This window comes from Chlorocebus sabaeus, chromosome 11 (genome assembly GCF_047675955.1).
Source record: "Chlorocebus sabaeus isolate Y175 chromosome 11, mChlSab1.0.hap1, whole genome shotgun sequence".
Taxonomy (NCBI): domain Eukaryota; kingdom Metazoa; phylum Chordata; class Mammalia; order Primates; family Cercopithecidae; genus Chlorocebus; species Chlorocebus sabaeus.
In genome coordinates, this window is record NC_132914.1 from 67,696,230 (window position 1) to 67,707,910 (window position 11,681).

Consider the following 11,681-nt stretch of genomic DNA (forward strand, 5'->3'; position numbering starts at 1 on the left):
GAGGAAGGGGAAACATCAGGGGTAAAGGGAATTCCTGCTGAAGGCAGACCCAGGTGATAAGATATCAAGGATGGTCAGGTACCTAGGTTGGGAGATTTTCACTAACCTTACTTTAAACTGGAGTCTACGAGGACAGAGAGGGAAGCCCAAGGATGGGCCTAGTCAGGCAGAGGACACTGAGGAATCTAACTAAAGTTTTGGTCAAAGGAGAAGTTATTGTCACAACAAATCCTAGAAAAAAAGCAAGCTTCATTCATATCAACAGTTCTCTATTATAATAGTAAAATTTTCCTTGGAAAAGACTGGATTGGGAGATATTTTAGTGAGCATGTCCTTTGGGGTTCATTACCTCTTTTAGTGAGGAGGCAAATGTTTGTTAACTTCTACAAAGAACCATCCCCGCATGGTTTTCTCTTATTATTCAGGCTCGGATTCTACCAGTTAATTTTTACTCTTCTATTATGAATGCTCCTTTCATCAGGAGCATCAAAAGTCTTGCCAGTTCTCTGAAAATCTAGCTGTAGAAACTCTTCTGGATTCTAGAAGGTTTGATACAATTAGTTTCAATAATGTTTTATAATAATATTGTGTTAGAAAAATCATGCTTTTTCCTTTTATATGTAATATTAGTTCAGATTTAAGATTGTGATGACTTTGGTTCAGGTATGACTCTTAAATACAGTCTGAGATTTGTTTAAATACATGGATGTTTCCAGACATATGAGATACCAAAAAAAGAGGATTAACCATGCAAAACATTAAAGGCTCCACTGACAGTTCTGCTTTAGTGTTGGAAATAGCTATTGTGTCCACTGACTTTCTGAGCAGCTTTCTTAAACTCCTGGCCTTGAGTGATCCTCATGCTTCAGCCTCCCAAAGCACTGGGATTACAAGTGTGAGCCACTGTCCTGGCAATGAGCGGCATTTTTATTTGTCTGTATTTCCATATGAACAGGTCCTCCCCCTGAGTAATAGGAAAACCAGGTTTGATTTCAGCATTGTCTTATTTCGCTGTATTATTTTGATTTTATATTTTTATATTTTATTTTATTTGCTGTATTGTTTTTAAATTTGTGTCTTGGTTTCCTACATTCTTGGTCCCAAGTTGGCCGGCCCTTCCAGCTCTAACATTTTATGATTATGGAAGATATATTAGCAAAATTACCAAGTGATTAGTTCAAGTTGCAATACTCTCTTTTTCTTTAAGAATAAATTCTGTCAAATAGTTACTTTGGAAAAAAAAAAAAGTCTAGCTTCATAGGTCAATTTATTTTGTTAACCTACTTCTTTGAATCCAGAAACCGTTTTAAAAGGAAGGATTGCTTTGATTTAATGATTTTATTTGTAAATCTGCTACTGTATTTTTTTTTTTAAAAAATAAAGGTTTCTGTGAGCAAGTTATAGAAAAATGAAATATTGGAGTTGTGAAGGACAGTGATCTTTCCACTAAAATATGAAAAAGGCAAAAGGGCAAACTCATGACTCTGGAAATAGGCACGGCGTCTCTTTACCAAATGTCACACTGTCCGCAAATGTCTAAAGTGTCTCTGAAGGGCTCAGTGGCGATCCAACCAGGGCAGTACCTCTGAGAGTACACCAACACTGTTGGTAACAGGTGACATTTTGGTTATTAATGAAGTAAAGAACTGAAAACAGGAATTTAGTTGGAGACAGCTGGAGAGTCAAGTATATGTACACAATACTGTACGTAACCAACTCAGTACTTACGTGACTAAAGGTTAAGACAACTATATTCTTCATGATAATGTCGTGGAAGACTTTTCTCATTTTAAAGCAGTCACTTTTGACCTTTCTTCTGAACAGACAGATGACAAAAATTGATAAATGAGGAGCAGGTGAATAGAAAACAGAACACTCTCCTTCAACAAACTGCAGTTTTATTCCTATACTAGTGAGAATGTATGCAAGATGCTTTATAGATTTTTTTTTAACCACAGTTACAAATATAAAAATATATTAAGCAAATACATAATTTAAATTGAAAGACTAAGGAAGTTCTTTGTTCAAATACAGTTAGAAACACAATATTGTGGGTGGATGCTATAGTATGAAAAAATAGAATCATCTACTGCCATCTTAACTGGATTTTCAGAGAAATAATAAATGATATTAAAAACTTAAAAGTGCTCTATTATAGAACATAAAAAGTTCAGTTGCTGTATTTACTTACATTATTTATGCTTCACACAAATGAAGGAACAGCTAGATTAACCTCCATGGACAACAGTATTATTGGACACTGACTACCTAACATCCAAAATATGAGGTCAGGAGCAATTTCAAGAAGTGTGTGTAGAATGCCTGTGAGCTGTGCGCTAATTTCCACAAAGTAGGAGTAGAGATGAGATTAAAGACTTGGTCCTTGTTCTTGAAGAATTTATAAGCCCAACAGTCCTGCACAGAAAACCAGAAATACTCTTCCAGTAGAGCATTGGTGCACCCTCTTGTCAATGTGGCAGACTAGGACATTCCACAAAGGCTGGTACAGGCTTTCCTACTAACCTGCAGATGGAATGCTGTCCAGCTGTGCCACAAACTCTTAAAGCCACAATTGCACATATTCCTTTCTTGATGGGGGTGCTTATCTATGCACACAGGTATTACAACATCTCCACATAACTGAAAGCTTGTTCTTGGGGTGAGGATAGTATTTATTAAAACGGTTATAACCAATCCTTTTTGTGACTGTTCTAGAAGGGACACATTGCATTTGTCTGACATTATTCACAGTTTTGAATAACTTATTTTGGTGTCTTATGTAAGATCATGTGAATTGGCATACAGGTTATAAAAATAATCTTTGGTAAACCTGTTAATCTCTTATTTCCCTTACATAAGCCTCTATTTTCAGAGCATTCACCAACAATTTCTTTATTTAATAAGTGTATCTTATATAGGCAATCTTTTAAAAAATAAAATGCCTTATTTGTGTTGCATGCATTTATTCCAAGGGAGCCTCCCTACAAGTCAAGAGTATTCTCTTAGCCAGAAATACTTCTATTGCTAGAAACATTTTTAGAACAGAACAGATTTTTCCTGTTATCATGGCTGCATCAAATGTTACCCTGCATTTTAACTAAAATGGCCAAACATTTTCAAAGTCATCATTCTCTACAAGAATCTAAGGCAGTGTGTCTAAAATGCCAAACCCAGTACATTTAGTTAAATATCTGGTCAATTCAAAAAGCAAAATAAATTGATTCAATTGTTTAATCAGTTAAACCATCTGGCCAGCGTAGTCAGAGTGAATCCTCAAAAGGGCAACATGTCCTAATAGAAACATATGACAGGATTGTCCAAGCACACCCAGGCCACAAAGAAGAGATGCCGTTTTATCTTCCTGATGATGTCTTGGTTAGATTCTCTTTTGCAAGTATTTTCTCTTTGCATCATTTCACTTGCTTTTTGCAGTCATCGTTTACCGATTTTCCTTTGATAGGGAACATTCTTTGAATACCTGATGTAATTCTAAATTTCAGGTTAAAAATAGCAGTGCAGAAAATTAGCACAGCATTTTCTCCTTCAACTCTTCAGGAATGAGGTAGGCTTGAGGGCTTGCTCACTGCAACTTGGAGGAGGATCAGTCATTCCTTATTGCCACTCTATCTTGGCTAAGCAGATATAATATTTTCATTTCCCCAATGAAATGGAACCCAGAAAGCCCTTGAACTGCTAACATATACAAGCAACTTATTACCTATTGATTTTCACCAGGTCAGGTTTGGTCTGGCTCATATTTGTAAACTAAAACTCTAGAGTGTCCCAGAGTTTGGGCTCAGATACTACCACTGCTGTTGTGCAGATCTGGTAGCTTTATTATTTCAGGATTCCAATGTCAAAGAATTCTCAGAAAGCTAAGTGAATGAGAATTTAGCATATGGCCAATAATATTATTGCAAAAGGTAAGGAAAATATTTAACATAAGAAATTGGATCCTTAGACACCAAGGCAAGAGAATCAGCCTGTGAAGGGTAGCATGTGAGGTCTATTTTTATATTGCTGGACATCTGCTAAATGGTTTAATATTATTTTCACATGTCATTTTGGACTTTCTTCCAAAAGGTGATTACAAAATTTATCAAAGACCCTCCCAAAGAAAACTGCCCCAAAAATGTCTGTGTGCTGTGTGCCTTTTAGTATTTAAAAGTGCAATTGGCCAGGTGTGGTGGCTCACTCCTGTATTCCCAGCACTTTGGGAGGTTGAGGTGGGTGGATCACCTGAGGTCAGGAGTTTGAGACCAACCTGGCCAACATGGTGAAACCCCATCTCTACTGAAAACACAAAAATTAGCCAGGCATGGTGGCAGGCACCTGTAATTACAGCTACTCAGGAGGCTGAGGCAGAATCACTTGAACCCCGGAGGCGGAGGTTGCAGTGAGCTGAGACTGCTCCACTGCACTCCACCCTGGGCGACAGAGCGAGACTCCGTTTCAAAAAAAAGGGGAAATTATGGTCATCTTTTTGATGATGTGGAACCTGAAAGGATTGTGAAATTATACTTATGAGTATAAAAGATAATATGAACAGTAGATAAAAATCACATTCAATTGGGAAAACAAACATTTTCAACTGGGAGGAGTGGGGCAACTAATAAAACAGAGGGACTCAGAGGTTTAAGGGATAGAGAATTACTTAGGACAAATACGTGCAAGCCCAGGTAAGAGAGGTGAGTCTTTGAAAATTCTGATTCAAGAGCTGAACAATTGGCTGCTTTCCAGAGAACACCACAAATAATAATACAAAATTGATTTAATGAGATGAGATTAAAGGAGTTAATTATAACGAACTTGGAAAAATAATTATTAAGATGCTAGATGGGACTCTCCCAAGATTTGATAGCTCAAAAGCACTTTGAAGCCTTGATGATTAAAGTGTATTGCACAGGTGTACAGACAGGATGTCCACCAAGACAGGAGATGGAGTGTTTACCAAGATATAACACATGATGCAATTAAATGAAAATAAATCCAATGGAGCTGAATGTCAAGGAAAACTTTTTTCTCCTAAATTTAATAAATAAATCAATTAATGTATTTAGTCTTCCCAGGAGCAGGAGTGAATAGTGAAATATTTGTTGTTAAGGAGATTTAAAATTGAGTGTAGGGTAGGAATAGACATTTCCTGGGTTGGATTAGACTTTAAAAACCTACAATTTTTCCCTGTCATGTCCACTTACATAATTCTGATACTACCCTAGATGTTGCCAGGGTACGGGAGTGTTATTTACTGTTACAGATGTATAGGTTTTTTATGATTTTAATTCCTGATTTGTGCAATTAATTGCTCTCTCTTCTAGATCCAGAGGTTTGCTATTGAAGTAGCATTAGCACTTTCCAGTGTGTGGCCTGTGGAAGGTGACCACTGTCCTAGACCGGCTCAGTTATCCCATTCGCTTGATGAGGCTCTTTTAAATTCAACTGAAGGTAGTAACAACAGCCCTAACTTTATGAGGATTCTCTTTATGTGAGTAGAAATGGGTAGATTCTGGAACAGTGCCTAGCAGGTTGCAGGCACTTACTAAAAGTTTTCTGAGTGAATGAAAAGTCAAAAATGAATGTATCCTTCCAGGCATTAATGTGCTTTGCATCAAGCAACACTACTGTAAAATTCTGCTTTTTTTCTTGCTTTTTCTTTTCCATGTAGGAAAGGTGATTTCTAATAGATGCCACACGTTGTAAATCTCTGACCTCTATTTTCTCACTGGTGGTCCATCTACTGCACTTACACATATGTTGTTCCTTTTCATTTCCAGAAGATCCGCTTAGTTCCTTGATACAGAATCAGAGCCTAAGACTGTCATTTCACAAGGGCATTGAGCACAATGAAACTGTGAAACTTTGAAACTTAAGATTATGCTTCACGTTTTTGCAAACTTCAAATAACCCTGGAAAAATTTCCAGATTGGGTGTAGAGTTATTTAATTATAAATAACTATTTTAGGTATAGTCAATGATTTTCAATTATTATGTCAATTACATTCACTGTATTATGGGACTTTATGGTAGATTACAAAAATACATACTTTGAAAAAAAATGTACTCTTTCTGCAAAGGAAGCTATGCCATCAACAAACTTGACCTCTAATTCCCAAGTTTATTATAGAAAAATTTGCAGTATGAAAAAGGCAAACATCTCCAGCTCATCTTCTCAGGTCTCTATGAAGATTCCATACAAATGCCTTTCAAATTTTTCCCAGGAATGCTCTCGGAACTGGACCTTGATGAAGGAAATACCCACTTTCTCACTCACTGGAGTTTGTTATAGTCACAGTAAGGTACAAATACTGAAGGTAAACTTGGTACAGTACATAGTACCTTTTGTTATTAAATGCAACTTTGGGTGACTACTTGATATTTTGACTTCATTAATTTACTAAAAAGGTTTTTGAAAATTTTACTAAAGACCACTGTTTTTGTTTTGGCTGTTGTTTTTAAATTTATTATATATGATGTCTGTAGTCATTTCTATGAAAATGTTGGCATTAAGTCTTTTAATCAGGCACAGTCTGCCACCATAATATTCTTTTAATGGGAAATCAAGTAGGAATGGATCATTGTGACTTTTCTAGGAATGGAGACCACTGAAAATGAGACAAAAACTAGTGTGCATAAACACATTACAGTATGGGTGTGGATGTTCACACTATGAATGCAATGAGAGGATCTCTAATCACTATAGATGGTGCTTTGCATGTTATGTTTTCAGTCTGGGTACAGCTGGCATCTTCTTAACAAAAGGAATTAATCACTTCTGTCTGGAATCATTCTCAGAACCCTCAACCCTGCATCCTACATCCTGGGCTTGCACTGCAAGTTACATGATCCCTGAGCTAACCACTTTGGCTTGAATCCCTGGTAGGAGAAAGAGAGAGCAACTAGTTCAGACACAACCATCCAGTTCAGCTTTGCTACTGCTTAATTCTTTTTTCTCCCTATAATCCTTTTTTTGACTGTTACATTTGTCCTAATAGCATGTTTAGGACACGCCCGTTGGCTCTCGAGATTCATGGGACAGCAATGCAGCAAAGCTAGACATAGTATTTGCTCTCTCTAGCCCTGCCCTTTGTCCTGTCCAGTGAATATCAAAACAGGTAGAAAACATGGCCCAAGGGATTGTCTCTGCCACCACCTCCATACACATTTTACCAGTAGTCCTGTCACACAGGTTGAATTAGTTTATGTAGAACAAGTCATGAACACTTTAGTGTGGAAAAATAGTATTATATAAAGCTTAATATTAAACATGAAAAATACATATTTACAGAGGAAACTATAAAATACAACTATGTACAATATCTGTTACCTTTAAATTATATAAAATTTTAAACATTCTCCAGATTAATAAATTATACATAGTATCAACAGAAATAGCTGGCACCTCTGTAGGGCATGAAGCAAGTTTTTAAAAACAAATCACACAGTGAATAATTTTTATCCAGGAGCTCTTCAGGTACATTCTCAATGCCTTGAATAGACTGGATCTGAAAGGAAGAACACTGTAATTAGAGACTGCCGCAGGGTGTGTCATAATTGTTTGTTCTGTTTATGAAAATTACCAATGTGAAAGACCAGCAGAAATACATAGCTCAACCTAGTTTAAGATGAGGCCATGCCTACTGGGACCAGGTCATTCCATTTAGAAACACAGAATATTAGACTTGGAAGGGACTAGTGATTCTAGTCCATCACCTCTGTTTTTATGGATGCAGCCATAGGCCCAGAGAGTCAGAGTAACTTACTCAGGGTTACACAGCTTGTTAAAGCTAGTTAGTTTGAGAGTTTGGACCTGAATCTTAGCCTTCAGGTACCTGGTGGTTATCCTTTTCTATACCATAGTTAGCTTCTTTCAGGAGTGCCCAAGGTTACTCTGAAAAAAGATTCTCAAGTCAAAACAAGACAGAGGAACCTCCAAGATCCCTCAGAACTTGCTCTATACTGAAGCCTCTTAAGGAATCTCCCATGCAAAAACCTTAATTTACTATACAGATTAACTGGGGGGTAATTATTTTAGTACAAAAGAATTATCTGATTTACAAAGGACTCCTCTAAATAGTAGCTCTTTATTTGTGCTTTACAGATTGTTAACTCATTAACATACTGGCTAGGCTGGGTGGTACAGAGAACTAAGTAAAAGGTTAGGAGACACTGCCAATTGAAGATCATTTAGAAACAGAGATAAGAGGGTATGAAATGTTTGTCAAAGTAAGATTATCTGATTTATAGAGATATCAGTCCACATGGCAAGGAATTGCAGCTGCATCTGCCCACAGCCATGTGAGCAAGCCATTGTGAAGTGACTCCTCCAGCCCCAGTCAAACCTTCAGATAATGGCAGCCCCCTTGTAAGGCTTGACTGCAACCTCCTGAAAGACTCTGGGCCAGAACCACCAGTGAGATAATAAATGCTGATTTAAACTGCTAAATGTTGGGGTAATTTGTTAGGCAGTAACAGATAGCTAATACAATCCTCCTTCACATTTGCAATTAGCCTATGTGATAACTTAGGTCTTCATGATGGCCTAGAGTTAAGACGAGGCATGAGGACCCTTCTCTTGTCACGTAATAATTGCTTGATCAAAACTGTGCCTTGTGAGGTTTTTTCTATTGAATTTCCCATTTGAAAAGTGTTACATCCTTATTCTAGAACATTTATGAAATACAAAAGAAGGAAAAATAGATTTTTCTAATGTTCAGGGAGATTTATATTTTCTCCCATTCTTCTTTTTCCTTATGCATTATTTTTGTTTGTTTTATGTCCTGTTTTCTTTATTTATAATAAATACCCATGTTATTATAATGTCCTCAAAAATAGCATTCTTTTTGGTTGTTTGTTTTTTGAGATGGAGTCTTGCTTTTTTATTTATAATAAATACCCATGTTATTATAATGTCCTCAAAAATAGCATTCTTTTTGGTTGTTTGTTTTTTGAGATGGAGTCTTGCTTTGTGGCCCAGGCTGGAGTGCACTGGCATGATCTTGACTCACTGCAACCTCCACCTCTCAGGTTCAAGCAATTCTCCTGCCTCAGCCCCCTAAGTAGCTGGAACTACAGGTGCACATCACCACGTCCAGCTAATTTTTGTATTTTAGTAGACATGGGGTTTCGCCATGTTGGCCAGGATGGTCTTGAGCTCCTGACGTCAGCTGATCACCTGCCTTGGCCTTCCAAAGTGCTGGGATTACAGGCGTGAGCCACTATGCCCAACCTGTTTGTTTGTTTGTTTTTGAGATACAGTCTTGCTCTGTCACCCAGGTGAAGTGCAGAGGCACAATTATAGCTCACTGCAGGCTTCAACTCCTGGGCTCAAGTGATTCTCCTGCCTCAGCGTCCCAAGTAGCTGGGACTACAGGAGCATACCACGCCTGGTTAATTTTTAAATTTATTGTAGAGAAGGGGCCTCACTTTGCTGCCCAGGCTTGTCAAACTTTTTAACTACGAAAAGCTTCATGCATAATACTTTTTTTTTCATATGTAGGGTGGTAGGAGAAATACAGGGTCACAAGATAAGAACATATGAAGGACCCCAATACCTTGATTGCCAAATTCTTTTCCAAAGGGATTTTACAACTTGAACTAGTTGTGATTTCAAAGCATCCTGCCCAGTGGTGAAGCTTATTGCTTGGAAAAGAAAGGCTAAGCAGAGTCCTTCGTAGCAGCATCCTCTGCTAGGCTGGAAGAGATACCTTGTGAAACTGCTGCTCAGCTGCAGGAACCCCCTCCCCACCCTCCCTCTCTTCCCTGTTGCCACTCTTTGTGTCTAGGAGAAGAAATGGGTGGTGTACATTGGAAGAGCTTTAAGTTATTAATGGTTTCCAGAATATTTTTCTTTTCTTTTTCTTTTTTCTCTTTTCTTCTCTCCTCCTCTCCTTTCTCTTCGTTTCTTTTTCTTTCTTTCTTTCTTTCTTTTTTTTTTGAGACAAAGTCTTACTCTTGTTGCCCAGTCTGGAGTGCAGTGGCAGGATCTCGGCCCACTGCAACCTCTGCCTCCTGGGTTCAAGCAGTTCTGCCTCAGCCTCCTGAGTAGCTGGGATTACAGGTATGAGCCACCATGCCTGGCTCTTTTGTATTTTTAGTAGAGATGGGGGTTTCACCATGTTGGCCAGGCTGGTCTCGAACTCCTGACTTCAGGTGATCTGCCTGCCTTGGCCTCCCAAAGTGCTGGTATTGTAGGCATGAGCCACTGCACCCAGCTAGAATCTTTCTCTTTTTTCTTTGAGACAGGATCTTGCTCTGTCACTCAGGCTAGAGTGCAGTGGTATGATCTTAGCTCAATGCAGCCTTGACCACCCGAGCTCAAGCGATCCTCCCCCTCAGCCTCCCAAGTAACTGGGACTATGGGCATGTGCCATGATGTCTGTCTGTCTGATTTTTTTTTTTTTTTTTTTTTTTTTTTTAGTTATTTGTAGAGACGGGATCTCCCTATGTTGCCCAGGCTGGTTTCAAACTCTTAGGCTCAAGTGATCATCCTGCCTCAGCCTGCCAAAGTGCTGGGATTACAGGTGTAAGCCTCTGTGCCTGGCCAGATTGACCATATCTTGATGAAGGAACTTGGAAGTGAGTAAAGTAAGTGCCTACCTCTGTGATACTCTGGATTCACATTTTCATAGATTGGAAACAAGGGGTTTTCTTGTTCACTCCGTAGCTTCCTTGCTCTGAGGACATCTCTTACACACTGATGTAGGTAGACATACTGACACTGTGGAAAAGCAGAAACATGTCAGAGGAGAGCCTGTTCTCATGCATGAGAAAGATGAGAAACTCTCACAAACTATTGACAATAATGGAATTCTATATAGTTAGCAAATTTCTTGATCATCACTAACGGTCTCTGGTAAATAAAAGAATGTCTTTTACTACCACTGAAAAGAGAACAGTGATAATGGGCAGAGAGGTGGCATTTTTCATTCTTATTATATTTATGTGTATATATGTATATTTGTGTATATATTTATGTATATGTATTTATGTGTATATGTGTGTGTGTGTATATAGTATGTTCTGTGAGAGCCTACAACTGTGTCTAGTACATAGTAGATCCTTCACAAATTCAGTAGATGAACGAACGCCAGACACTGCTATGTAGCTTACATAAATTATCTCATTTAATGATTTCAGCAACCTTGTGAAGTAAATATAATTGTCAGTATAAACTGAGACTCAAAAGTAACTTCTCCAAGGTCACACAGCTAAGATATGGGGCTCCAGGATTTGATCTTGGAGATGTGACCTCAAAGTCATGTCTTTTTCACTACACCAGTTTTCTTATATGAATCCCAATTTCATTGCATTACTGAATGAGAAAATCATTTCTCTGCATACTCTGCTGGTTTGTTCCCTTTATTCTAGGAACATAGTGAACAAAGGGAGGTGTGTACAATAAGCCCCGCTGGACTGTTAGTTCTTTGAGTGCAAGGCCAGTGTCTTATCCACCTCTGTTCTCTCAGCATCTGAGTTTGCCACGTGGAAGAATCTCAAAGATGTTGGCTGACTGCAGAGAACTGCAAAGGTTACATAGTGAGGACAGATCCACCTGTTGGCTATTTGAGAATTTACTATTTTTGAAATATAAATAGATATAGAAGAGTCAGTGCTTTGGTGACCATAAAGACCTCCACTGACCACTGTGTCTCAGCCACAGGCAGCCAAGCTTGTGCATTGGG

General features: G+C 38.3%; 1 protein-coding gene and 1 long non-coding RNA gene across 3 annotated transcripts in view; one reads left to right on the top strand and one right to left on the bottom strand.

Annotated features, from left to right (window-relative positions):
• Positions 1-1,881: 1,881 nt before the first annotated feature.
• The window catches only part of PTPRB (protein tyrosine phosphatase receptor type B), a 126,363-nt gene continuing 116,563 nt past the window's right edge, over positions 1,882-11,681 (bottom strand). For both annotated transcript variants that reach the window (XM_008004016.3, XM_008004019.3), the window contains 2 exons: positions 10,597-10,717; positions 1,882-7,502 (listed from right to left, as the gene is read on the bottom strand). In XM_008004016.3, coding sequence (XP_008002207.3) covers positions 7,480-7,502; positions 10,597-10,717 — 144 coding nt within the window. In that variant the 3' untranslated portion in view covers positions 1,882-7,479. The remainder of the gene's footprint in view (positions 7,503-10,596; positions 10,718-11,681) is intronic.
• Positions 7,510-11,681, top strand: part of LOC119623863 (uncharacterized) — a 51,086-nt gene continuing 46,914 nt past the window's right edge. Inside the window, exon 1 of the long non-coding RNA XR_012094538.1 lies at positions 7,510-10,584. This is a non-coding gene — a long non-coding RNA (uncharacterized lncRNA). The remainder of the gene's footprint in view (positions 10,585-11,681) is intronic.